The sequence below is a fragment of the Gamsiella multidivaricata genome (assembly GCF_025024155.1).
Source record: "Gamsiella multidivaricata strain RSA 2152 chromosome Unknown BC939scaffold_26, whole genome shotgun sequence".
Lineage (NCBI taxonomy): Eukaryota > Fungi > Mortierellomycota > Mortierellomycetes > Mortierellales > Mortierellaceae > Gamsiella > Gamsiella multidivaricata.
This window is the reverse complement of record NW_026251734.1, coordinates 327,923-353,990: the sequence shown is the minus strand read 5'-3', so window position 1 is coordinate 353,990 and position 26,068 is coordinate 327,923. Positions and strand designations below refer to the sequence as shown.

Sequence of the window (26,068 nt, the reverse complement as noted above, 5' to 3'; positions counted from 1 at the left end):
TGCCGCGCCAATCATCATCATGGGTCCCCCTTTCTTGGTTACCTTCCATTGGAGCCTTAGAAAGGAGGACTAGCCGTGTGGCCCCTGATCCATCCGTTTTCTAGTCCACCGACATCCAGGCACACTTCCACATAAACTATGTGCGTAGACAAAAGAGATAACGAACCGGCCTCTTTTGAGTGTGAATGCATTCAAGTACCAGGAATGTAGACTAAACCAGATCAGCGGTTGCCTCCCCCACAAGTGGTAGAGAGACCCGGTCCTGCTATGCTCTGTTGCATTTGGTCAATGGTATTGTACCCCCGCTGAGGATGGGGAGCGATCTGATAACCAATGCTAAGATGACGTTCCACCGCCGGTGACGTGCTTCATGAGAACTCTTGCCAAAAAAAAAAAAAAAAGACAGAGCGGGGCCAGTGTTAGTTCATTAAAAGAATGTTTCTGGTGCGACTGAGAGCTCGGAAATCAGATTACCCTTCTACATGAACCTTGTTCCTGGGTATTCCTTCACATACTAAAGGTATCAAGCTTGCGACCTATCGTTTCTCTGGAAAAAAAAAAAAAAAAAAAAAAGGGCGATTGAACAAAGGTACATGAACGTAAAGTACAACCAGAACCTTGATCTATACAGAGAGAGAGCTATGAACATCTTTAAGAGGAGAGGTGTGGGAACAATTAGGGTACCCTCTCCATCATTACTCCATTGCGGTTCTCATCTCGGTGTGGGTGTCAGAAGATACCTAGACGCATATAGCCTAGGCCTGTATTGCACGGCATCATTGTTGTCTCGTGTGCACCTATCACAAAGGTCGAGAATTTGAGAGGATCTGCACTGTGCGTCTTTGTCCGTGGCCCAATTGCCCCGATCGTCAATTAGGAAAACGAGGGATTTATTTGTTATCTCGTGCATTGGTGCATGGACATTTGTTATTTTCGGAAAAAAAAGACCCACGTTCGTAGCTGTCTGGACTCGACATTTTGAGAGCAAAACAAAAAAAAAAAAAAAAGAGGTGAGAACCAAGAGGCAAATACTTAGTCTACTGTTGACTGAGGTGGACGATCACACCAAGTTCCGGGTCAATAATGCCTCATGTCCAGAGTTCGACGACTTTTCTTGGTGGCCATTACTATCTGCAGGCAGCAAAGGGGACTGAAATCAACCAATCTTTTTATTATCTTGTGCAACTAGTATTCCAGTCTAAACGTCTAACAGAGTTGTTTTTCGACGAACCGGTGGTCCGAACTGGAAAATGCGGATTGCGTGGACATGCACAAACGCATCAGAAAAATCCCAGCACGCGTCGCGCTGGAGTCTGAACAGAAAACACGCTCATGCAAACAAGCATTTGATAAATAAATAAATAAATAAAAAGGCGCGTTGCAACATGAACACAAGGACAAAATGCCTTTATGTGGTAGAATCAGGGTAATTCAAGTCAGACGAAGGAAAAAAACACTCTCAGTGTGTCTGATCCGTTGTGTTAGTTCAAGTTTCTCGGCAATTGCACTCTCAAGCAGCTGTTTAACGCCGTTATCGACCATGATTCGCATTTCGTCTCTCGTTCTTGTTTTTCTTTTTATTTCTTTTTTTCTTCCTCGAGTTTGAGTCAAATTATGAACAGTTGGTTCCGGGGATAGGACGCGGCTTCTAGGTTCTCCCATTCTCCAACATTGTGTTCATCTGCACCTAATATTGGTTAAACTGTGGCAATCCACAAATGGGTCGACATCTTGTTTTTTCGTCAGCACAAGACTTCATCTCCTGTCTCCTCTCGATCGACCATCCCGCGAACAGTGTGGCCATCACCAATGGTTACCCTTGAAAAAGAAAAAAAAGGCAAGGGTGATGGAGAGTTGAATGACCTAGCCCAAGTAAGAGATATCCTGCTCTCCTATCTCGCGTACCTGTGCAGTACAAGTTGTTTCGTTTCAATCATTAGCCACCTCTTATAGGCAACTATTGACCACTCGTCCGTTCGCTGCCTTCAGATGATGATCCAATCGACGTGACCAATCGCCCTGAAAAATAGCGCATCTCTCGATGCTCAGTCCTCGCGTTCATCATCATTAGGCATAAATTTTCAAGAGATAAACGAGCGCGCTTGCAGAAAATAAAAAGATGTCGAGAGCAAGTGATGTGAGCAATGAGGGGGTGATATGGGAACACACCCTAAAAAAGAACATCATTTGCGCGATGGACTGTGATAGCACCTGTCTCCCAGCCGGCGAAAGAGCACAGTGGCCAAAATAGCGACCGAATGGGGAATAGACTCTATGGTGAGGAGAGAAAAATGGGACTGAAGCAGCACGAGCGCTAAACGAAGAGCGACACCCCGATCTCATCAAAGACCATCATTACATTAACATGCACGCGCTCACAGCTCTCCTGGCCGAGGGCCTCACCGACCCAAGGGATCCAAAGGAGAGATCAAGGGTAACTGAGCACCGTATGATCATTTCCGTACATGTACAGCGCATATTATTTTTTTCTCTCTCACCGTGGACCTGGATCAAGGGGTTCCATTTACATGAGTGGAGTTAAGAAGCCTGGCCGAGGAGGCAAAGAGGCTAACCGACTTTAAGCCCTGCACGCTGCGTGCCTCAGGTACCAGAGGTACCATTTTTTCTCTACATGATGTCTTTTTTTCTTTTTTTACCTGGGCCCACCATATAGCAAGCAACACACGTACATTCTTCAACGGAAACCTTCTTTCTAATCGTGTTTGGTTTCTGTAACAATAAAAAAAAAAAAAAGTATGAAAAAAACTGGGAATTAGTAAGAAGCATAACGAGGTGCGCAGGGCCTGGCATGCACTGCGCGATTCTTATCTTTTCTTGCGTGTCCAGGGATCGAATCAATAGGAGGCAGAACTTTTGAACGGTGACACGGCTACCAACGTTAGCGGACATTGGATGGTAGTCAACGATGGTGGTCTCCTTTTGAAATCAAGGGCTGGGAGAAATAATGGTTTTTTTAGGAGCGACGGCATCTGCATCGTTAAGACGACTCAATACTAGGCATCAAGATGAAAGAAAGAAAGATATAAAAAAAAAAAAGCAGATGCAGGACGTTAGATCGGCCCCTCCCCGCAATTGAACAGATCGCGAGATCACACGCGAGAAGAGACATGCCACAGAAATAAACAACGTAGTTTGGAGAAGCACTATGAGATCCTTCCAGGAATGTGCCCTTCATCTGTGTTAGCCTCATTCTGTTATTCGTCTCTTTTTGATTAAGAACGGGATTCTAAGACTGAGGGTAGTGATGCTGATCGTTCCTGAATCCTGAACAACCCAATTCGTCCTTTTCACGGTGAGGAAAATTACTAGTCAAAGACAACGTGGAAAAACTACTGAGCGATTTTTTTATATACATACATATCTTTATATATATTTTCTATCAGTCGTAGGCAATAAGTTGTCTTACAGTTAGTCTACTGAGATAGAGATAGCGTTTTTTTTTGTTGTTTTCTTTTTTTTTTGCAAAAACAAAGGGTGGCCTCTGACGTGATGATCCACGCAGCGCATGTTTAAGCAACAGACGTAAGGACAACATCAGTTGCACACACACTCTCTCAGCGTATCCGCTGCGCTATATCTCCCCCGCGCCCTTTCTTTTCTTTTGTATTGTTCTTCCATCGCTGCTGTCCAGCTGCGATAGAAGAAGAAGGGCAGCGTTGAGGTCGAGGGTGTTTACCCCGACCACAACAAACAAAATATGGTTCATATAGGGTTCAAAATATGCGCTCATTGTCGAAGGCAGTCGATAGCGAATGGTGTCCATTTGTACGTCTTTTCCATTTTTATAGATTACGCACAACAGCGGGTGGGGGGCGGTATCTATAGAAAAATAATATACTTCAGTGTCTCCCCTCTACTATTCCTGTAATCAATATCAAAAAAGAGAGCTGAATCTGGTTGTATTGATTCATCCGCATTGCACCCCGCGAATCTACACAGCTGCAGTGCAATCAATTGGGCCGCCACGCAGACAAATGGAGATATGGATGGTATGGGTCATTGTCGGGGCAAAAAGCCCTTTTTTGATCTCGCAAGGGGAGCTGAGCTGAGTGGTTGGCCATCGGGCGCCGAGACCAACAAGAAGCAGGAGGAGAAAGAAAAAAGAAAGAAAAAGAGAAACACAGCGAGTGGCGGCTGATCCAGTGCGGCCCATCATTATACAGAGGTCAGGCTAAGCTGGATGGGGTCAGAGTGGAGTCAGAGGAGGGACCAAGAAGCCAGGACGAGACATTTGGGAAGAAAAAGGAAAAAAGAGGGCCCCTTCTCCCTCTCACCCCCTCTGTCCGTCCACGGCCAGTGGCGCACACTCGCCAGTCGTCAGTCGCCAGTCGCCAGTCGCCCTCCTCCTTCTCCTCCCCCTCGTCCTTGGCTGGCGAGGGAGGGGGAGGGGGGAGAGGGCGGGCCCGCCACTGAGGACTGAAATGGAGAAACATATGTCCGCATACGGAGACCGCGGTTCATCCAATTGCAAAGGGCAGAGAGGGCCGCAGGAGACCCAATGGTCCTCACTGTGTCTGCAGAACTCGTTTTTCCGTATATCGACTATATCGCATCTCATTGTATTATATAACACGATTCAATTGGGGAGCGCTATTCAGTCCTCAGGCCGCATCTATACCCATGTATCTGGAGGAGAGGCCCTCCCCGAACTCGTTTAAAAGGGCGGCCATTCCCCACCACATCGCACTCTTCTTTTCTTCAAACCGTCTTTTTCCCATCCTTCGTTAACGCACCTCGCACCCGCTCTTTCACATAGCACACTGCACTTTGTGTTGTTGATCTCCCCCCTCCCTTCCGCCTCTTCCCTCCCACCTCCTTCTCCTCCACCCTCCCCCCCCCTCTCTCCTTCCCTGACCCTCCCCACTCTGTCCCCACCTTGACTCCCCCCACAGCAAGCACCTCTCACTCACTGTGAAGTGACACCCGCAATCAACCGCACCCTCAACCCCAAAAACAACTTCCACCATGGAGTCCAATCCCGCTACCACAGCCAAGGAGAGGACCGAAGGCACCCCGGTGACGATCGATGTCAATGTCCAGACCATCGACATTGAGGATCTGTACAACAAGGAGAAGTTCGACATGTCGACCATGGAGACCGGAAACATCTTCCAGCTCCTCAAGACCAGCGAAAACGGTCTGACCACCGCTGAGGCTGAGGCCCGTATTGCCAAGGTATGTGTCCTACACTCGATTTGCTTCTGTGCTTGTTTGGTCCCAGGACGCCGGATCGGCAATTTTGAGAGAGAGAGAGGAGGGGAGGGTTGTAGCATGAATCCTCTGAACGCTTCGTGTCACCTTCCAAACGACCAAGTGGACAATTCATCCGAATGCTCTCTTTTTTTTGTCGATCTGTGTGTGTGATGTATTTGTTTGCAAACAAAAGGCCTTGGGTCTGATCGCCGCAGTGGATGCTAACGATCCCTATGTTCTATTGTTTGGACACAATCTAGTTCGGCTACAACCGTCTTGAGCAGAAGGAGGTCAATCCTATCATGCAGTTCTTGTCCTTCATGTGGAACCCTCTGTCCTGGTAAGTGTCATTCTATGCCGGATCTAACTGAGATCATCGCCGCCTCAGCTTATTCTGTCTCATAAAGCGGTTTCACTAATTTTTCTTCACATTCGCTCTTCATCATATAACAGGGTCATGGAGGCTGCTGCCCTGGTCGCCATCGTCCTCTCCAACGGAGGCGGCGAGGCCCCCGACTGGCCCGACTTTGTCGGTATCGTCCTTCTCTTGGTCGCCAACGCCACCATCGGTTTCATTGAGGAACGCCAGGCCGGAAACGCTGTCAAGGCCCTCATGGCCTCCCTCGCCCCCCAGGCCAAGATCAAGCGTGATGGCCAGTGGGTCACACTCGAGGCTGCTTCCCTAGTCCCTGGTGATGTCATCTCTGTCAAGCTCGGTGATATCATCCCCGCCGATGCCCGCCTCATCGAGGCCGTCAACGTCTCCATCGACCAGGCCGCCTTGACCGGTGAGTCCCTGCCGACGAACAAGAAGAACGGCGACGAGGTCTTCTCCGGCTCGACCGTCAAGCAGGGTGAGGGTGAGGCCGTCGTCATCGGTACCGGCTCCAACACCTTCTTCGGTCGCGCTGCCAAGCTGGTCCAGTTGGCCGGCGATGATATCGGACACTTGCAGATCGTCCTTGCCCGTATCGGTCGCTTCTGTATTGTCTCCATTGCTATCTTCCTCATTGTCTTGGTCATTGTCCAGTATGCCGCCTTCAAGTACGACTACCGCCGTGGTATCAACAACTTGCTTGTCTTGCTCATTGGTGGTATCCCCATTGCCATGCCCACTGTCTTGTCCGTCACCCTCGCCATCGGTGCCCGTCAGCTTGCCGAGCACAAGGCCATCGTCACCCGTATGTCCGCCATCGAGGAGTTGGCCGGTGTCACCATCCTCTGCTCCGACAAGACCGGAACCCTGACCCTCAACGAGCTCACCATCGATATGGCCAACGTCAAGACCTATTCTGATGTCTCGGTCGAGAACGTTATCCTCTTCTCTGCCTATGCCTCCCGTGTCGAGAACCAGGATGCGATCGATACCTGTGTCGTCAACTCCCTGCCTGATACCACCCTTGCCCGTGCCGGAATTGAACAAATGGACTTCATCCCCTTCAACCCCACTGACAAGCGTACCCAGATGACCTACCGCCGCCTCTCCGACAACACCGTCCACCGTGTCTCCAAGGGAATGTCGTCCATCATCCTCGACCTCTGCACCCGTAACAAGACTGAGGAACAGGTCGCCCAGATGCACGCCGATGTCGATGACTTTGCCCGCCGTGGTCTTCGTGCCCTGGCTGTTGCTATGGAGGAGGTTCCTGAGGGCCAGGTCGAGTCTCCCGGTACTGGCTTCACCCTGATCGGTCTCTTGCCCATCTACGATCCCCCCCGTCACGATACCAAGGAGACCATTGACCGTGCTCAGGCTTTGGGAGTCAAGGTCAAGATGATCACTGGTGACCAGCTTGCTATTGCCAAGGAGACCGGTCGTCGCCTCGGCTTGGGTGACCACATGTTTAATGCCTCAGTCCTTCGCGACGGTCCCCCTGCTGATGACAACGTCAAGTCGAACACTGTTGATGAGCTCGTCCTCGAGGCCGACGGTTTCGCCGGTGTCTACCCCGAGCACAAGTACGATATTGTTGCCCGTCTCCAGAACTTGGGTCACTTCACTGCCATGACTGGTGATGGTGTCAACGACGCCCCTGCCCTCGCCAAGGCCAACGTCGGTATCGCCGTCGCTGACGCCTCGGACGCTGCCCGCTCTGCTGCCGACATTGTCTTGACGGAGCCCGGTCTTTCGGTCATTATCGATGCCATCCTGGGATCTCGCCAGATTTTCCAGCGCATGCGCAACTACTCTGCCTACACCTGCTCGATCACCATCCGTGTTGTCCTCTGTTTCTCTGTGATGGTCTTTGCCTGGAGATTCGACTTCCCTCCATTCATGGTCCTGATCTTGGCCATCTTGAACGACGGAACCATCTTGACCATCTCCAAGGACCGTGTCGTGCCCTCGCAGTACCCCAACCACTGGGATCTCAGGGAGATTTTCACCTCGGCCATCGTCTACGGTATCTACCTCACCGCCTCGACCCTTGTCTTCTACGCCGTGGCGATGCACTCGCGTTTCTTCCAGAACATGGGTCTCTCCACATTCACTGACCCCAACGACTACAAGATGCACTCGATCATCTACTTGCAGGTCTCGACCCTGTCCCAGGCCTTGATCTTCGTCACCCGTTCCCAGGGCTTCTCCTACATTGAGCGTCCGTCGTTGATCTTGGTGTGCGCCTTCATCTTTGCCCAGATCGTTGCCACGTTTATTGCCGTCTACGCCAACTGGGGCTTCACCCAGATCGAGGGTTGCGGTTGGGGCTGGGCTCTTGCTGTCTGGGTCTGGAACATTATCTGGTACTTCCCCTTGGACTTGATCAAGTTTGCGCTCCAGCACTTCTTCAAGCCCACGCTCAAGTCCGTCCAGGAGACCCAGCAGGATCTGCAGTTGGCCCGCACCCGGTCGACCCGCTCCTACTACTCTTCGCATTTCGACCGGTACAACCCTCAGCCCCGCAACTTCCTCCGGAAGAACTCGGTTGGCGGTCCCGTCACGGCCGACGGCAAGACCTTGGGAGTTCCCTCGCACGAGATGCGTCGTTTCAGCACCATCCAGGCAGCCCAGGTCTCGAGTGCCTTGGCCGGTCCCTCTGGCCCTTCGCAGTAAAAACCCTAACAGCAACAACAATTACAGGTGCTGCTGCGACCAAGAAAAAAAAAAGGGCTTTTTTGCTTTTCTTTTTTTTTTTCAGTCTCTTTACTCATTAGATTTTAGTATTTTTTTTTAGTTTCTTTCTTGCTCTCGCTTTTTTTTTTTTTCTTTTCTTTTCCTTTCGTTGTCCATATTATATCCACCTCTTATCATAATCATTAACAAAACCCCCCGCCATGTACAATACAACGAATAAATCCTTTGAAATGAAAAAAAAAACTCTCTTGACTATGAATCTTATCTTTACTTGCTCTGTGGTTGCTCACCAAACACACATAACATACACACAACGCAACACAAGAAAAACTTGTTTGTGTAAAGTTTTTTTGTCCATGCGGACGGAAATTTCCTCCTTTCGCCCTTTGGGAGGTTTTTTTTATCCCTCCCCCCAGCAAGTGGGAGGATAAACATTCGGAAAGAGAGAGAGAGAGCAAGTAGGCAATAAAGAACCATCAACCTTAACAACATTCGTTTACTTTTCCATGGATCATATTCATTAAACTATCATCACTCTTCTTTTTTTTTTTTTTCTTCTTTTCTTTTGAAATAAACCTTTGTTCAAAATACATAGTATACAGTTTTCTTTTTCTTTCTTCCTACAAAAAAAAAAAAAAAAAAAAAAAACGGACTTTTTTTTGTCTACGCTTTCGACCGCGTCCATTGCCTATCCATATAGGCCAATGAGTGCTCGTTAGAGCTCCATATGCACAACCTTTCTCTTCCTCTCTCCCTCTCTCCCTCTCTTTCACTCTCTCTATCGACCGCTACCATTGTTCACGCCCAATGACGACGATGACTGCGGACGCCGTCCTCCTCCAGTGTTACCATAACCTCCGCCTACCCCACCACCACTACCTCCACTACCTCCTCCGTTCTGGTTCCTGTTATGATGACCATTGTTGTTGTTGTTGTTGTAATTCGTCGAGCCCATCGCCCCAAAATTCGGCGCCGTCTTGGGCAAGCTCAGCTGTGTCTTGAACTTGAACTCGCTCAAGATCGGGATATGGTCCGATGGGAAGTGCGCGTTCGGGATGCCCACACACCGTCCCATGTACTCCTTCTCGACCCCTCCCAACAGGCCCAGGACCGAGAGATGGCTGGCCGAGTAAAAGATATAGTCGATCACCGCCACATACGAAGGCGTGTAATTCGTGAACGGCAATTCGTTGACGTGGCTATACGAAGACCGCAACGTCATCTTATGGGAGAGACCCTCGGTCGTGTAGGTTCCGTAGGCATGGTCTCCGAAATCGTCGTGCCCCTGTGCGACCGCTCCCTTCGTCAAGAACTCGTACACGCCCGAATTCGGCTCAGAGTTAAAGTCGCCACAGATCAGGGTCGGTAACTTGCCGCCGTTGCCGCCCAGCGCGCTCGATGACTGATGCTGTACCAAGTCCGATCCCGGGAGCGGCAGGGCCGCCCATTGTGTCGAGAGCTTGTCCAGCTCGTCCATCAGCATCGCTACCTGGACAAGCTTCACGTCCTTGAAGATCGGGTCCCAATGAATGTGGGTGTTCGAAACGACGACCCGGTTCTGGGTCTCTTTGTGTTGTAAGAAGGCGATCACCGCAATGTTGTCCTTGGTCATCACTCGGTTGAAGATATCGTCCGTCTGCCTGAAATCGGGTCTCTGCAAAGCCAGGTGGTTGAACTCCACGAGGTGTTTGTCGATCAAGTTGAACCTATGAGCGATCGTAATAACGTTATTGAAGAAAATTAATTTCGTTATCTTTGCACAAGACATCTCATGGATCCTGCTTGGGATAAAAAGGTAGGGAGCTTTACTTGGAGGCCTTGAAGAGGATCGCACAGCCATCCACAGTCCTACGATCCTTTTCCGGCATGGTTTTCGCGCGGGATTTTGGCCAGAAGACACCATCATAATCCCCCTGCTGCTTCATCTGATCCTTGAAGTAATCCTCATACTGTCCCGACTCGAGTTCCTAAAAGTGCACCAACCAAGGAACCGCCGCATAAGTACGAGATCCATTAACCTATAATGAACAGCTGCATATTCTCAATCGGAAGCGACCGCTTACCTGGAGACAAACAATATCGGCACTGTAGGCCAGGATCTCCTGGAGGATCAGCTCCTTACGATACTCCCATGCAAGAGCCCATGAAGGAGTATAGCCATACATCTGTGGTGTTGCGTACTTTTCGGCCAAAATATTGTAGCAAAACACTGTGAATGTGTCGGACCCTGTCGCGGTGGGGGCGCTGTTATCCTCCAACATGACCCATTCTCTCTCAGACGGAGGCAACGGAACTAGAGTAAAAAATAAATAAAAATATTAGTCAACAGGACCAACAAACAGCTCGCCTTTCGCTCTAACATCATGGCTCGAAAAAAATAAAACATCAAAACATCAAAACGAGATGTCAAAAGCAGCTTGCCTGGACAGTTTTCGCGCAGATACATAATGACGGCACTGGTTCCTTCTTGATGAAGCAGCGTCTTGAGGCTCTCATTCAGCGGGTTTCCTTCGAGCGCAAGCACATCCAGCTGAAAAAGCATGCCCATCTCTGGCGGCAAAGTGACCAACCCATTGTCGACCAACAACAGCTCCTGAAGATTGCACAGCAGGCCAAGTTCGGGCGGGACAGACGTCAGCTTGTTTCCAGAGGCGTCCAAAATGGTCAGGTTCCTGAGTCGGCTGATCTCTGGCGAGAGGTGGTGCAGATTGTTGTGGTTGACATAGAGCGCCGTCAGGAACGAGTACCCAAAGAGTTCGCGACTCAGGTTCTTGAGCCCAATGCCGCCAAGGTCGAGAATCTTCCATGGTTGAGCGTTGACATCGTTGCCGGTACCCTTGTCTGTGCCTGTCGCAGCTCTGTCAATAGCTCCCCCGTCGCCGTTGGTCGTGGATGAATTCCCGTTCTTCGAAAGACTGTTTGGGTCCGTGATGGTGATCGCAGCGCTCACGTTCGCGCTCCTGGCAACAGCAGCTGCAGCTCGGGCCCTGTAATGCGGAGTCGCGGACTGTCGAGAGATTCCTGCATACTGCAATTGCTGCTGATAGTGTGTGGTCGCCATCTGTGGGGTGAGCGAGGCAGGAATCGACGCTGGCGAGGACACGCCCGACTGCTGATGGATCTGAGTATGATGATTGAGCTGTTGAAGGTGATGCTGCGCCAATGCCTGATGCTGTTGCTGTTGCTGTTGTTGCTGCTGCTGTTGTTGCTGTTGAAACTTCTGGGCGAGGTTCATCTGGACGGGGTAGCGGGGCATTCCTGTGTTGTACATGCCCGGTCCCATGTGGTATCCTGACGAGGTGGGTGGGCCCACAAGCGAGGACGCTGCCGGCTGACCAGCCGGAGAGTACATCTTGGAGCCCGATTGATACAGGAGTGGGTTGAAGTGCTGGTCTCCCATATCTCAGTCAATCTGCCCTTGTGTTCTTCCTGGATGAGTTGTGGTAAGCGAGTGTGAGGATAGGAAGGGGAGTAAAAAAACAAAGAAAGGAAACAAAAGAAAAAAATAAAAATAAAACGGCGTTGTTCCTCGAGTTCTATGAGGGGAAAGAGCGGATACTCAAGCATTAGAGCGTGGCTTCACCAGTTGAAGCTGCACAAATGCTGGGAAGCACAGCGGATAGAGAGAGGTTGGTGATGGTGCTTGCGACGGGACGGGGAGAGCAGATCTGCTAGAAATGTGTCGGTGGATGATGTCGAGAGTCCTCCCCCCTCCCTCCACTCGGGGTCGAGCAAGTGAGGGCAGGTAAAACCATTGGTGCAAAGCGAACGCTGATCGGACACGACGTAGTGTTCAGACACCCTTGTTGGCACTCCCAAAGACATATCCCTTACAAACAAGCGATGCGGCTGACATCCGACTGGGTCTTGTGTGGGGAGGGGGTGTTGAAGGATGATGCCGCAAATCCATGAGAGCCAGCAATGCTTGCAAAGCCGTGACAGTGGGCCTTGGAAATAACGACTTTTCTGATGGGATTTAGCGGTATGTCGCACAACCACGCGTTTTCTTATCACCCGTCGAAGCTGGCTGTTCACGGCAGACACTGGCAATCGATGGACTGCATAGAAGACAAGCACGAACGGGGGGGGAGGAGGGGGATCCGTGTGATTCCAGTGCAAGCATCTGATCGTAAAGCAAGGCCGATAGGTCTATGCATACGAGTCCACCTTGTGACAGCCTCAGCTCTCTGCCGCTCACAACGCGTGCTATTGCTTCCCCCAAACACATAGACACATGGACGCAACCTCACTCCGGACATTTGATTGTGGGGTAAAATGTTGCAACGGCCGCTCAAAGAAACTGGCACAGAGCATCCTAGGACCTAATCATATGAATGGCCAACACTGCTCGATCGTTGGACCATCGCCTCATTTCGAGATTGGGGTTCTGGCAGGGCCTCGTAGCCGAATGAGTGAGAGCTGTAGCGCTTCCGCTCCGGGTTGCCGTCTTGGCTCTAGCCAGGCTTACACTGCCAGCATATCTGTAGAAGCGATAGAGAACTGTCCATGTGGTTGTCCCTCATGAATAAGGTCATTTGTGTAACCAAGGACCCCGCATTCTCTGAACTCGCCATTTTAATCGATCGACTCAATCGCAAAAAAAAAAAAAAAAAAAAAAAAAAGGACAGACATACAGACAGACATTCAGACAGATGGAGCTGCTTCCGGCGCTGACTATATATTTTATGCCTTACTCTCGATAAGAGTACCGACAATGGCAGCCCAAAATGAAAACAAGTGGATTGAGATAAAGGACAGCTCAGTAATGCCCGCTCTATCGCGTTAACCCCGCTATATATTACGTTTAATTGGACTCTGAACCCTGGTCTCAGTAAGATATGGCTCGGGCGCCACCATCTCCAAGGACTAGTGGCAGCAGATAAAGAGATAACGAGGCCGATGATCTTTTTGTAAAACATTAAATGAGGCCTTTGGGCATCAGTGTGAACGTCCAAGCATCGAGGGGAGTATGATGGAGCAACACATAGACTCCTTCTATGGCGTAACTCGTCTCTTCCCCACATTAGTCTACCAGCACATGAAAATTTCAATATGAACATGCCACACCGTTATCAATGAGCATCCCCCTTCCTTGCCCCTCATCGTGCATCATGAGATATCAGCTCAGCTCAGCTCAGCTCAGCTCCATAGACTGTAAAATCATCGTTATCGGGAGGAAGAGGGAGAGGTCCGGAACAATCCAGAGCTTCCATTCGCCAAGGATGTCTCGCGGTTCCCCCATAAATGAATCTCAGACCGTTTGCGGGGGACCGGAGGAGTGGTTGGAGTGTTCAAGGCCCGCACATATCCCACCGCAGCCGCCTCGACCGAAAAGTTTTTCTTTTTATTGCGTATCTATTTTTTTATGCTAGTCAGGTACAACATCTTGGGTATTCCTTGATCTTTTCTTTCGTGGCGGAGTCCATTGCCACGTTATCAATGACATAGTGTGGGTCAATACGGCTTTCCTCTTTTCTTTTTCTTTTTTTACCCCAAAGAGGAAGAAGCATGTCATCTGTGCGCAAGCATGCGCATGAGGTAGAGATAACCGGGGGGAGGGTGGCGAGGCTGTCGATTGCGACTGCAATGACTGGCGAAAGAGAGCCGAGTCCGTCATGGTGGTCAAGGGCTATGGGGAGAATTGAGTGTGGGTGCATGTGTATACGATAGTGTGTGTTACCACAGCGTGCGAAAAACCTACGGTGCCACTTTTTTGGGTAATTGGAAGGGAAAGAAGCGACAGCAGGGACGGCCCAAATAAGAATATTTTTTACTGCTTTGTAGAGGAGATCTCCTCGGCCTTGTTCCAAAGACGCCCACTGTGCCAGGCAAAGGGGAGTGACCAAGGAACCAGAGGAGGGAGCGAGCTTCTCGGGCTGTATGGCACGCTCCTTCCCTTCCTGGAGAAGAGGCCTCCACTCCTTCAGCGATGGCAGCGATGGCAGCGGTGGATGGGCGAGTCCATCCAGAGGACGCGACTGCGGGGGGAGGGAGGGGAATGACAGAGGATGAGAGAGGATGAGGGAGGGATGAGACTATCCTGGCCAGAGGGGGGAGGGTCTCACCGAGTGATAATGCACAATGGTTTCGACCCCGCAGACTGAGCAGGAGTGAGAGGTCTTTCATGTGGGACACAACCCCACAGAGACAGGTCCCTGCGCGTGGTTGCATTCGACCGTGTGTCGTATTGATGGCGAGGGTGGGTGGGTGGTCCAGACGCAAACAAAGGAGCTCCCCCCTTTCCGCGCCCCCCGCTTATCTTGTGGGGGGGGGGGCATTACATGTACCCCGGTGCTGGCCATGGGCGGAGGGAGGGGGAGGGAGGGAGGTGTGTTCGAAATAACCCGTTTGATTTGCAGTGGCTGCGGGCTTTGACAAATCCACAAAAGGAGAGATTCACAGGCCGACGAGTGGGGGATGGTTATATATAACCAGGGCGGACTGAATGGGACAGACTAAGCACACGGGCTTCCTTATTCAGTCCGATTGAGTCGAGAGGCTGACCGCAGACAGCGGAGGCGAACTCTAACGGGGGAGAGATAAGGGATCCTTTACCTTTTCGCTTTCTTTTGTTCGTTCGTCCTTCATCGTCGTTCTCTGCGGAGACCCACCCCGGGGCAGAGGGGGGGCTATAAAAGGGAGGGGGGGACATGCCCAGCGCTACTTCTTCTCTCTCCCTCTCTCTCTCTTTCTCTCTTTCGTTCTCTTTCATTCTCTTTCGTTCTCTTTCGTTCTTTTCCCTCTGCCTCTCCCTCGACCCCACACGCTGCATCCCACTCCCCGTTACATGCCCTCGCCCTCTGTCCTCGCTGCCGCAGACCTGCTCCTCGCTCTCTCCTCCACAGCAACAGCCCCTTCCTCCGCCAAAACCATCATGTCCCCCTCCCCCAAAAAGCATCTCCAGAAGCCCACCACTACCACCACCACCCCCGGCGAAGTCGCCCCCCGTCCATACAAGTGCCACCTCTGCCCCAAGGCCTTCCACCGTCTCGAGCACCAGACCCGCCATGTCCGCACCCACACTGGCGAACGACCCCACCAATGCTCCTTCCCCACCTGTCTGAAGCGCTTCTCCCGCTCAGACGAGCTGACCAGACACATGCGCATCCACTCCGCAACAAAACCCACAAAGGCCACAAAGCCCAAGAAGGAAAAGGAGCGCCCCTCAACCCCGGCCACCTCCCGCAGTCCCAGTCCCTCGTACGGCCCCACCAAGCCCTTCATGAGGCTCACCTTGGACACCTTGGAGGACGAGGCTGAGAACGATCCGGCACAGTCGCCCTCGATCTCGCCCTCACCTTCCCCACGCATCATGCCTCTGCGCAACTCCCAGCGCGACTCCTCGGTCTCTGCACGGCCAGCACCGTACCCGACGATGGCGAAGAGGGATGTCACCTACCAGCAGCGCCAGCAGCTCTCGCCACCTGCTTCTGCCAACTCCTCGCCAGCGTCAATGGCCATGTCCATGTCCGATTCCGACTCTGACGCCACCATCTCGCCCCTCTTCACGCCCGAGTCCTCTCCAGTCCCAGTCTCGTCGATGATGACGATGCCTCTGATCTCGGGCTCGACGCAGCTTTACGGCCATTCCTCCGTGAAGGCTCAGGAGCCGTCCGCTTGTTACTACCAGCGTGCTTATCCGGCACCGGTCCTGGCACCTCTCCGCGGACTGCATCAGTCAAGGACTCTGCCCCCAATCTCGCTTCTTTTCGAGTCTATCTTCTAAGGCGATCGTTTTCCTTCCTCACTCGCTTGTTGCCCTGTAAAACTGTGTATATAATCTTTATCTTTCGATCTCTTGACATTTGCTATATTATTATTTTTTTTACACAAACTACCACCATCATCCTCCACCCATTCCATTGCTTGTAACAACAGAACCGTAGCTTATAGTATCATATATATAATAATATTTCAACCAACCAACCAACCAACCAACCAGCTCCTCCATTTACTCAATTAAAGCCTTCATGCTTGCACGAGCAAACATCTCTTTGGCATAGTAACAGCGAGAAATAAATTTAAAAAAAAAAATCAGCGTATGTTAACTTCATTTTATGTCAGGAATCGCGTTGTATGTTGTGGGTCGCTGTGTGTATAGAGTAGATAGCGATCGTCTAAACACTTTATCTGGGCACAAGTGAAGGGGTCAGGCCAATTCATTACATTGGTTGATCCATCCAGTCTGCGCGTATAAGACTACCATGGTTGGAGGGCATATCAAACCCAAAGGAGAACGTTCGCGTACCAGATCGCCCCTCTGTATGAAATCCTGGTTTCCTCGTCTTTTTCTGCGTTAGCTTTTATCGAAAGATAGAAAAAAAAAAAAAAAAAAAAAAAAAAAAAAAGGAACGAACGAAGGCCCGCACGCGCTTCAAGCGTTCTCTTTTTCTTTCATTCATCTTTGCCATCAAGAAAGTAATAAAAAGAAAGAGGGAAAAAAAAGCGAGCAAGAAAAATAATTTCTTTTTATTTTTTTTGTAAAAGAAGTTCTCCTTCCCCACAAACCAAGCTCAGAAAACACCCTTTGGGAGAGGATGTTGTGTTGTGTGCCAAGGACGGAAAAGAAAAGAAGCCTGTTGTTTAATCCTTCTTGAGGGCAGCAGCGGATCCCTTCTTGGCGAAACGCTGGTTGCGGATGAACTTGGGGCAGACACCCTTGAGGGAAGGGTGACGCTGGGACTTTGGCTTCTTGATACCGTTACGGTGAGCCTTCTTGTCTATTTTGCGCAAAACGTCGCAGATAAAAGAAAAGAAAAAGTAGATCCATGTTGAATTAGCCAAACGTCAAGGAAACTTGCTTCCAATAGAAAATATATATATATATATATATATAAAAGAGATCGACAAAGGGAAGGGGTGTCCTGAGCCTATTGAACATGTCCTGCAAGGATCTTCAAAGCACACATTCATATCCTGTTAAAAATTGATCTGGCTGCGATGCTTCAAGTCGGCCGTATGATAATGATTCCATAATAGCATGTAGACCCCCGTGTTGTGTTCAGGTCCATTGTCGAGATCGATAGGGCAGAACCGGGAGGCAGTGGTGTAAATTGATGTCAGGGGGGAGGGATGCTGGTCGTCCAAGTACCGAAACTGCGTCAATCACTGAAGGAAAAAAAAAAAAAAAAAAACCCCCCCCCGCGTTCGCTGTAATGTCGTACACTGCTGTTGAAGTCAGAATAATAACAACCACGGTCGTCTCGTCTGCAAGACCAAAATATATATATAAAAAAAAATGCCGAAAGTGAAAGAAAGTATGTAATTGTCGATGGTTGTAAGGAAAGAAAGCCGGTTTCGCCCTCTTTCAAAAAAGAATCAAAAGAGTATCCACTAGTCCAGCCTGCTTGTATTCAAAAGATCTGATTCTGAAAGGACTCCATCCTGAATCCAAACTTGTTTGATCAGGCACAAAAAGTAAATCCTGTTTCGTCATGCGGGAGACACTGTTACATACTCTGGTTGTGGTTGGTGTGGTTCTTGGACTTGGCCATTTTTACTTGCTATATAGACAACAGGAAGTTCAAAACGGAATGTCAGTTTCACGATCATAAATCACTTTTTTCCTCTCCAAGTGGATCCATGCCCTTTGAAATCCATTCGAGTCAAGTTAGAGCGAGAAGATGTGATGATGTTGTTGAGCTTAACGTTGTCCAAACGACTCAATTGCGTGTACTGCTCCCAAGTGCCGAGCTGCATTCAAACGATGACACCGCGGCGGTCGGTTGTGAATGGGGAGTAGATGGTGGGTAATGCGGGATCCTTTTCTTCTAAACCGATAATTGCTCCATTCATGGTCGGATGCTGTTGATAGAATGGTGCCGTGTAGCGTTGGTTCCAATCGATGGATGGTCGTCCGTCGTCAATGTATCCATCTGATATGCGCGAATCCCAGATGCACTACCTCGTTAGATCGAAGAGTAAATGTAGAGGGAGAACAAACCCCTGCAGCGGGCCTGCGAGCCATTTGAACCTCTCTCCAGAGTGGCTTGTGAAAAAATTTCACAGAGCTGGGTCGCGTCCTGGTGCCAACCCCAGGAGGACACTGAGATACGAGCCCTGCATACCTCTTTATTTCACTCAGAATCACAGAGCGCCGCGTTCACTATCCATGTGTGGAAGAGGGGCACAGTAAGCAGCTGGCTCCAAAACGTACACTTGGGAACAACTGGAGCAGACAGTATTTTTTCTCCAATAATATCGACTTTGATCTAGGAGCGCGATTCTCAAACGCGACGTGGAATGTGGTTAAAACGAGGACCACGAGGGGTCACTAGAAAAAGAAACAAAGACTTCTTCTCCTAAAGACGATCCTCCCTTTTTCTTTCAGAGCGCTCAATGCATAGCTGTGTGTGCGAACGAACCCGTTTATTCCGTTAAGCTAAAGTGCGAGACCCATCAAGGGGCTCTGAATCTGTCCAAAAAAAAAAAAAAAACCACCATTTATGCCTGCTCGCCCTACTCATCGACCTTGTTAGCCTCCTCTCCGGCCACAGCCGCGTAGTTCTCAGCGTAATCTTCAGCAGCCACAACGGGATCGGCGGCGATACGGACACATGCCTCGAGCGCATTCGACAAACTGACAACCATACCAAGGTTGGCCTGTGCGTACGCCTTGAGATTGTCGTTATCGGCAAGATGGATGAGTTCCTGACGGTACTGCTCCAGCAAGTTGGCCACAAAGATCGGGCGTGTCTCCAAAAGGGCATTGTTCGAGTTCGCGATAGAGCTTTTGTCCATGAGCTCCAAGACCGCAGAGGACCCAGTCGTAATCTGCTTAAGCGGCTCGGAATCAGAAGAAGAAGCGGGGATGCTCTTGATCGAGTCCTTCACCAGGGCGCGGTACACATCGGCAGTCATACCGCACGAGGTCACCTCCAGCTTGCTTGTTCCCTTAGGAGCAACAGCGCCTGTTACTGGGCAGCTAACATACACGTCCACGACGTTTTGGACCTTGTTTAAGATGTCAATCACTGCAGTGAAGGCATCTGCGAACGGGGGGAGCGTCTGCAGGGCCTTCAATGCTGAATTGATAATTCGAACGGCCATGCTTAATCCTCTGGCGATGGCGGGTGTAATGAGCCTTAATTCTCCAACAACAATGTTGATCAGAGGAGTAAGCGCAACCTTAATGAGCTGCTTCACAACATCTGGGATAGGAAGCAGGTTCAGCGCTAGCTCTAGCTGGTCGGAGAGAGCTGAAATGACGGTTTTCAAGAGGTTCTCAGAGTTGGTGCAATCTGGGGCTGGAGTGACAGCTGCGATCGGGCTTATGGCAGGAGGAGCTGGAGCCACTGGAGCCACTGGCTCCGCCGAAGACTCTACAACTGTATTGTCAGCGGGCGGCGCTGGTGTGTCCACCCTTATTTCGCCAGCGGGCGGCGCCGGTGCCTCTGTTGTGGGAGCTGGCGCCTCTTTCATTGAGGGCTCCTCCGGAGCAGCACTAACACCGTCCCCCTTGGGCTCAGAATTCGAGAGTGAGAGTTGGTTGAGGATGGCGCCGCGGTATTCGAATTCACTGACGGTGCCCTCAGTCTCATCTCGTTGTAAGGCCTGTCCAAAGTATGTTTGTGCTTTTGTTGAGGATTGATGTGCAGAAACGCGTTAGAGTAACCGACCTAGAAATGTATTATGAAGTAACAAGACAAAAAAGGTCTTCCCGATGTGCACCGCAAGACGAGTTTTGAGTACTGACCTTGTTCTGAGGCAGCCTGGGCAGCAAGGCTCACGGCGGCGAGAAGACAAAGGGAGGTAGCGAGCAGCTTCATTGTATCAGTGAATGTTGGCGGATGACAAGTAGTCGAATGAAGAGGGGTATTATACAACCGATGGAGTGAAGGTGCGGAACAAAAAAAAGAAAGCAAGTAAAAAAAGAAAAGGAAGAAAGTAGAAAGAGTATATCGGAAGCTTGTATGAAGCACATATTTATCCCTATATCTCAACCATCGAGGAATTTAGGAGCTCGAAATGAGGAGGGTCAACCTCGAAGGAGGAGTGGAAGGGTGGTACTAAAAAAGAGACTATAGTCAAGGGAACGCTGTAGAGGAATGGAACAGAATAACACAGCTGTCTGCTTTATTCCAGTATCAGCCTTGACTTAATCTAACTAGGCCAGGGCATTCAACAGGGCTACCAATACGCACAGCACTCACGCGCGTCCCTGGTAGGCGCCTTTTCCGACTGATCGACACACCCTTGCGTGTCGACTTGCAAAGAAGGTACGTCCGGCGCGTCTTGCGACACAGCTTACCGCTCATTAGAATATTGAATTTGGAGAACGTCTGTCTTTGCTATTCACCGTAAAAAAAGAAAAAAACCTTCGAAATAGGGAGCAAGTGCATTATGGGGATCAGGGGCCTTCTACATATCAAACTCTTTATCTGTCAACCATTTGCCACATTCAGATTGATGGCGTCTTAGGCACGGTTCGCGCAGGATAGCAAATGGATAGTGCTGCAGTTTGTCGATCAGGTTAAGACAAATAAAAATTGGTGGCAAAAAAAGGGTTCATGGGGTTGGTGCGAACAGATCGTTTCTGTGTAGAGGGGCGATCCTGAAGAGTGATCCTTGCTGCAGAAGAGATTCAATGTCGGCGCAAAATGTGGTCATGGCGAGATAGAATCTTTGTTCAACGTGGCATATCAGTTGGCTATCGCGCATTTGCTTTTCTATATTACTCTCTACCTTTGACCCTCTGCTTTTTCTCGCCCACTTTCCTACCCTCGCGCCTCTTCCACTGAGGATCCCATATAAAGCTGCTTGCAGTCACTGCCGATGTACCATACTATACATGTACATGTTGTCTGATGTCAAATTGAGAATGACAGTTTTGTGCGGATAGATCGCACTAATTGACTTATGCATAGGCTCAGTCAAGCGCGCTGCTCATGATACCAATGCATCTTGCGACACCGAAGCACCCCTTACCGTCCGAATCCATTTACGGTCTCTTCAATCACGCCTTTTCTGTCGTTACGCTGTTGTGTAGTGGATGGGGCTTGAGCATTTTTGGTACAAAGCGTGCTGGAGCAGTGCAACCGAGTTTAGACTGCGCAGGATGCGATGGCAGGGCAGATCCAAAGTTGATCTTGTCTTTTTTGTTGATATGATAGTCACACTGTCGCTTCACTGACATAAGCGCCCTACCCATGTAGTATGCGCAGAAGTGCAAAAAAAAAAAAAAAAAGGTATGTTAGATATGCGAGACTTAATACTGTGAAAATTATACGTACAGCAGAACGAGCGGAGCGGGACGTCCTTTACTAGACCGCGGTTCAAACGAAAGATCCTCACCAAAGCTAGAAGCACACTGATGCCATTCAGCACTAGGATAGGCAGCACAAGGCTTATACTGGGGGTCATCGCCGTGGATTACGTCGGCGGATGCCGTGTCTATTGTTCCACGAAGGGCATTGGTGCTCCTGAAAGTATCAAGCAGGACACGTTTAAAGAAAGGGTCGACAAAATTTATTTCCAGTAATAGCCGTGATAAAACAAAGTTTCGAGGATGCATCTGGTGCAAACTTAAAATGATGATATGCCGCTGGCAAATGAGATTGCGCCAAATGTTGTGTCGTTTTGGTGCCCCAGACATTATCGAACGAACAAAAGGGACCGGGGCTGTTGCCAAGGAGGGCGCTGCAGTTAGATCCTAGTGCGGGTGGCGATCATGAACTTGCTTCGCCACCGTTCATTATGTACAAAGGGCTGGTTTCCCTGCAGGATTGAGGAATTAACAAAAACGCGCGCAGAGAGATCTGATTATTAGGATTTGAACTGGTTGTTTGGTGGTAACGTTGGATCCGCTTGGGCTATCATGAGTACCGCTGTCCAACGGTGTTGTTCCAGTTTTCCCCTTCATTCCAACTGAAGGCGCTCGCACTTGTATGAACAGAAAGCAGGTGGAATAATGCTTCAATATCTTATCTCGTCCTCTCCTGCCTTGCTGCTCGGTCTCCGTTAAAAACAGTCGGCAGAGGTACATATCTATATTCTGATCTGCTCCGTGAAAGCGTCATCGGTTGACACGAAACGCGTCTAGCCGTGGTACCATCCGTCGCACGCCCGCTTGTCAGCATGGACTCTGCAGACGTACATCATGTAGACGACTGTAGCTGCGAACGTGTATTTGAAAAATATAACCGAGGGACCTGACCGACGAGGACATGCGAGCATGGCGTTATATTAAGAACACGCAGATCCCTGATCAGAAATAGCATTGACAGCGACTACCATTGCAAAAGAAAGAGCAGCAGATGGTGAGAGAGCGGGAGAATCAGAGCAACACTTTTTTTTTTCTTTTTTAACAAAAAACAGGTGAGCAAAGTAAAGCGAAAAAAGAGGTTGGAGGACATGAGTGGTGCCAATGGTTTTTGAACAGCTTATTTTCCTTTTTACTTTTCTCGCAACTAAGTCGTGTCCGATAACTTGCAGGAACGTTAAATGAATGCTGAGCATCGAGAGTGTTTATATATAGAACGGATGGCATCGAACCATGGGCATCGCGCCAGAAATGGGTACGGATAGACCGACAGTCAAACATGCATTCGAGATATGGGCAGGCAAAGTTATCGGCGGTAGCAATTAGCATCAGCAATAGCGACAGCAACAACAATGGTTATTAGAAGAGGTATTCCATTAGGATGTGAAACAACGTGCTTGCCTGCATTCGAGGCGGTGTGTCGGGAATATGGATCGCGCGCTACTGTAATATACCCAAGAAAAGAAAGCGGCGAATGGAGTGGGAGCAGGAGGAGTGGTGTCGTCGTGGTGTCTTCGTTAATTTGTCCCGCATACGTATATATACTCCACAACTTCTGCCATCTCTCCCTTTTTCTTTTTCTTTTCTCTTTCTTTTTCTCATCATCTCATCCTCATCTCATCTCTGCTTCACCCTCACCAACCTTACTTACTTACCCCACTAATCACATCAAAGTAGGTGACCCTCATCTCTCTTTTTCTGTTTGCAAAGGAGGAACCCCCTCCTTGTCTTTCGTTCTTTCATTCTTTCTGCTGCCGCTAGTTTGCTGTGTCTGCTACGACATCTGCCTCCCCCCCTTTCCATGTCGCTGTCAATGTCGCACGCGCATCCACCGTTTTTGCAACTTGGTGTCGTACGCCTCCTGCTCCGTATCGACCTTTGATCGTTCTGGGAAAGGAGAAAAGATGACATGGTCATTGGCTCTTTCTGCTACCACCATTTGGTGTCAATTGCTGTCGATGGCCCTCTTTTCATACTCGCCTGTTTGGTGGGGTTGAAAGGGCAAGGAGCGTGGTTGCCGCTGTTCCTGTCCGCTCTTGCAACGTTCTTTTCGTTTCTCTCCCCTCCCCCCCCCTTGCGTGTCCCTGTACCTGAGCTTTTTATCCATTTTGTATTTTCTTTTTCTGGTCATTTGTCCAAGTTCAGGGGGTGTGCTTTTAGAAAGAAGAAGTCGCACGCTTCTCTATGACTCCAATTCAACTAACCATTTGCGTGTTCCTTCGTTTCCTTCTTTCCCTCTCACTCCATCCGCTCCACCTGCGGTCCTGTTATCCAGAATGGTAAGTCATTCACCGCTTGGATCCTGTGCCGATGCCCGCTCTCGCTACATAAGATGAGATCACTAACGAGTCCTCGTCATGTTTGTCCAACTGAACCTTATAGGAAGACGAAGTTGCTGCCTTGGTTATTGATAACGGTTCCGGCATGTGCAAGGCCGGTTTCGCCGGTGATGATGCCCCCCGTGCTGTCTTCCCCTCTGTAAGTGAATGGAAAATGAACTGTGGACGCGTGTGGACTCGCACGCATTCCTGCTGAGAGCAGCTCTCACAAACAGATCGGGTACGCAAGTACAAAGAAATATGAAACTAATCCAGTGTACCTATTTTTCTATTCTTGTTTCACAGATCGTTGGTCGTCCCCGTCATCAGGGCGTCATGGTCGGTATGGGTCAGAAGGATTCCTATGTCGGAGACGAGGCCCAGTCCAAGCGTGGTATCCTCACCTTGAAGTACCCTATCGAGCACGGTATTGTCACCAACTGGGACGACATGGAGAAGATCTGGCATCACACCTTCTACAACGAGCTCCGCGTTGCCCCTGAGGAGCACCCCGTCCTCTTGACCGAGGCTCCCCTCAACCCCAAGTCCAACCGCGAGAAGATGACCCAGATCATGTTCGAGACCTTCAACGCCCCCGCCTTCTACGTCTCCATCCAGGCCGTCTTGTCCCTCTATGCCTCCGGTCGTACCACCGGTATCGTCCTCGACTCTGGTGATGGTGTCACTCACACCGTCCCCATCTATGAGGGTTACGCTCTTCCCCACGCCATTCTCCGTCTCGACCTCGCTGGTCGTGACTTGACCGACTACCTCATGAAGATCCTCATGGAGCGTGGTTACTCTTTCTCGACCTCTGCCGAGCGTGAAATCGTTCGTGACATCAAGGAGAAGCTCTGCTACGTCGCCCTCGACTTTGAGCAGGAGATGCAGACCGCTGTCTCGTCCTCTGCCCTCGAGAAGTCATACGAGTTGCCCGACGGTCAGGTCATTACCATCGGTAACGAGCGGTAAGTTTCTCACCCACCCATGTTTCCAATGTTGATTGATGCGTCATTTCAGATTGGTTCAAACTCACTAGTTGCTTTTGTCTTTTATTATTGATTGAATCTCCAGCTTCCGTGCCCCCGAGGCCCTCTTCCAGCCCTCGTTCATTGGTCTTGAAAGCGTCGGTATCCACGAGACCACCTTCAACTCGATCATGAAGGGAGATGTTGATATTCGTCGTGACTTGTACGGAAACATTGTCATGTCCGGAGGCACGACCATGTACCCCGGTATTGCCGACCGTATGCAGAAGGAGATCACCGCCCTTGCCCCCAGCTCGATGAAGATCAAGATTGTTGCTCCCCCAGAACGCAAGTACTCTGTCTGGATCGGAGGTTCCATTCTCGCCTCCCTCTCGACCTTCCAGCAGATGTGGATCTCGAAGATGGAGTACGACGAGTCCGGTCCCTCGATCGTCCACCGCAAGTGCTTCTAAGCGCGCGATGGATGCTGGAGAGAGTTGTACGATGGTGGAGAAAGCGTTCAAGAGACGACGCAGAATGTAAACTGAAACTTGGAAGCCGCTTATACTAGGATATGCGCTGCCTTTAATTGTGCTAATACAAACATACCAAACACACCAAAACACACATGTACATGCGCCGCTCGCGTTTGATGCTCCCTATTATGTACTCCTTATCAATGATCTGTTCTCTTTCAAATTTTTTTTTTTTTGGATGTGCAAGAAAGACCTGTCTTTATTTGCACGGGAGGAAGCACGTGATGAATGGGACTCGTCACGGAAGTGATGAGAGCAGATGACATGGGGTAGAAAAAAAAGAAGAGAAAAAGGAAGGCACTACACATCTTTCGGTGCCTGATTCCTTGACAGCTACATCCATCCCTCTGAACAAAAGGTACGAATCGACACCGTGACCCAAGAGACGCCATCGTTTGGCCTGTTCGCGCCACAACGGACTTACAGGAATAAATTTATTGACAGCGCCATCCACTCTGAACCATGTCGCCCCTGAGTCACTCGAGCACTGGACTGACAGATCTGCTTTTTTCGGGTTTTTTTATTATTCAATTGTGCATAGGTCTCATTATTATTATTATTATTATTATTTCGCGAGCCGAAGCAACAACCTCTGTGTCACACTCCTTCAGCAACCACTCGGGAACTTATCGTGGAAACCACGCAGCAGCAAGGAACAGCACAAGCCCGGCTTGACTCTCAATTGGTTCTAAACAAAC

General features: G+C 49.8%; 8 protein-coding genes across 8 annotated transcripts; 2 read left to right on the top strand and 6 right to left on the bottom strand.

Moving 5' to 3' along the window:
- Positions 1-3,564: 3,564 nt before the first annotated feature.
- Positions 3,565-4,245, bottom strand: BC939DRAFT_449049 (uncharacterized protein). Its single transcript, XM_051555323.1, has one exon. It carries the CDS (start codon positions 4,175-4,177, stop codon positions 3,953-3,955), a length of 225 nt encoding a protein of 74 aa, XP_051413146.1. The 5' UTR covers positions 4,178-4,245; the 3' UTR covers positions 3,565-3,952.
- Positions 4,246-4,725: 480 nt separating this feature from the next.
- On the bottom strand, positions 4,726-5,482 carry BC939DRAFT_133089 (uncharacterized protein). Its single transcript, XM_051550084.1, has one exon. The coding sequence runs from the start codon at positions 5,292-5,294 to the stop codon at positions 4,770-4,772; it is 525 nt and encodes a 174-aa protein (XP_051413145.1). The 5' UTR covers positions 5,295-5,482; the 3' UTR covers positions 4,726-4,769.
- A 3,583-nt stretch (positions 5,483-9,065) lies between these two features.
- Positions 9,066-11,348, bottom strand: BC939DRAFT_483886 (Endonuclease/exonuclease/phosphatase; the record flags this gene model as incomplete). Its single annotated transcript, XM_051559217.1, has 5 exons — positions 9,066-9,192; positions 9,292-9,993; positions 10,097-10,254; positions 10,351-10,580; positions 10,709-11,348. The coding sequence occupies 5 exons, from the start codon at positions 11,346-11,348 to the stop codon at positions 9,066-9,068; spliced, it is 1,857 nt and encodes a 618-aa protein (XP_051413144.1).
- Positions 11,349-13,555: 2,207 nt separating this feature from the next.
- On the bottom strand, positions 13,556-14,551 carry BC939DRAFT_449040 (uncharacterized protein). The gene has a single exon (XM_051555322.1). The coding sequence runs from the start codon at positions 14,456-14,458 to the stop codon at positions 13,985-13,987; it is 474 nt and encodes a 157-aa protein (XP_051413143.1). The 5' UTR covers positions 14,459-14,551; the 3' UTR covers positions 13,556-13,984.
- Positions 14,552-15,230: 679 nt separating this feature from the next.
- Positions 15,231-15,392, top strand: BC939DRAFT_386659 (uncharacterized protein; the record flags this gene model as incomplete). Its single annotated transcript, XM_051551823.1, has 1 exon — positions 15,231-15,392. A coding segment is annotated over one exon (162 nt), but the record flags the coding sequence as incomplete, so codon positions are not given.
- Positions 15,393-16,737: 1,345 nt separating this feature from the next.
- Positions 16,738-18,208, bottom strand: BC939DRAFT_449038 (ribosomal L29e protein family-domain-containing protein). The gene is made up of 3 exons (XM_051555321.1): positions 18,192-18,208; positions 17,745-17,790; positions 16,738-17,007 (listed from the first exon to the last, which is right to left on the bottom strand). The coding sequence occupies exons 2-3, from the start codon at positions 17,779-17,781 to the stop codon at positions 16,871-16,873; spliced, it is 174 nt and encodes a 57-aa protein (XP_051413141.1). The 5' UTR covers positions 17,782-17,790; positions 18,192-18,208; the 3' UTR covers positions 16,738-16,870.
- Positions 18,209-18,702: 494 nt separating this feature from the next.
- BC939DRAFT_528248 (uncharacterized protein) lies at positions 18,703-20,152 on the bottom strand. Its single transcript, XM_051561450.1, has 2 exons — positions 19,983-20,152; positions 18,703-19,860 (listed from the first exon to the last, which is right to left on the bottom strand). The coding sequence occupies exons 1-2, from the start codon at positions 20,053-20,055 to the stop codon at positions 18,746-18,748; spliced, it is 1,188 nt and encodes a 395-aa protein (XP_051413140.1). The 5' UTR covers positions 20,056-20,152; the 3' UTR covers positions 18,703-18,745.
- Positions 20,153-23,078: 2,926 nt separating this feature from the next.
- Positions 23,079-25,494, top strand: BC939DRAFT_449031 (actin). The gene is made up of 5 exons (XM_051555320.1): positions 23,079-23,221; positions 23,361-23,364; positions 23,931-24,026; positions 24,173-24,834; positions 24,941-25,494. Exons 2-5 carry the CDS (start codon positions 23,362-23,364, stop codon positions 25,305-25,307), a joined length of 1,128 nt encoding a protein of 375 aa, XP_051413139.1. The 5' UTR covers positions 23,079-23,221; position 23,361; the 3' UTR covers positions 25,308-25,494.
- The last annotated feature ends 574 nt before the right edge of the window (positions 25,495-26,068 follow it).

What these genes read in the sequence shown, in the direction of transcription:
- BC939DRAFT_133089 (XM_051550084.1), bottom strand. Translation starts at nt 5,294, where the DNA reads ATGCTACAACCCTCCCCTCCTCTCTCTCTCTCAAAATTGCCGATCCGG.
- BC939DRAFT_449038 (XM_051555321.1), bottom strand. Translation starts at nt 17,781, where the DNA reads ATGGCCAAGTCCAAGAACCACACCAACCACAACCAGA. An exon ending in CCACACCAACCACAACCAGA is followed by an intron (nt 17,008 to 17,744) that starts GTATGTAACAGT and finishes TGCGCAAAATAG; the next exon opens with ACAAGAAGGCTCACCGTAAC.
- BC939DRAFT_449040 (XM_051555322.1), bottom strand. Translation starts at nt 14,458, where the DNA reads ATGCAACCACGCGCAGGGACCTGTCTCTGTGGGGTTGTGTCCCACATG.
- BC939DRAFT_449031 (XM_051555320.1), top strand. An exon ending in CCCGTGCTGTCTTCCCCTCT is followed by an intron (nt 24,027 to 24,172) that starts GTAAGTGAATGG and finishes CTTGTTTCACAG; the next exon opens with ATCGTTGGTCGTCCCCGTCA. An exon ending in ATTACCATCGGTAACGAGCG is followed by an intron (nt 24,835 to 24,940) that starts GTAAGTTTCTCA and finishes TTGAATCTCCAG; the next exon opens with CTTCCGTGCCCCCGAGGCCC.
- BC939DRAFT_528248 (XM_051561450.1), bottom strand. Translation starts at nt 20,055, where the DNA reads ATGAAGCTGCTCGCTACCTCCCTTTGTCTTCTCGCCGCCGTGAGCCTT. An exon ending in CCAGGCTGCCTCAGAACAAG is followed by an intron (nt 19,861 to 19,982) that starts GTCAGTACTCAA and finishes CCTCAACAAAAG; the next exon opens with CACAAACATACTTTGGACAG.
- BC939DRAFT_449049 (XM_051555323.1), bottom strand. Translation starts at nt 4,177, where the DNA reads ATGATGGGCCGCACTGGATCAGCCGCCACTCGCTGTGTTTCTCTTTTT.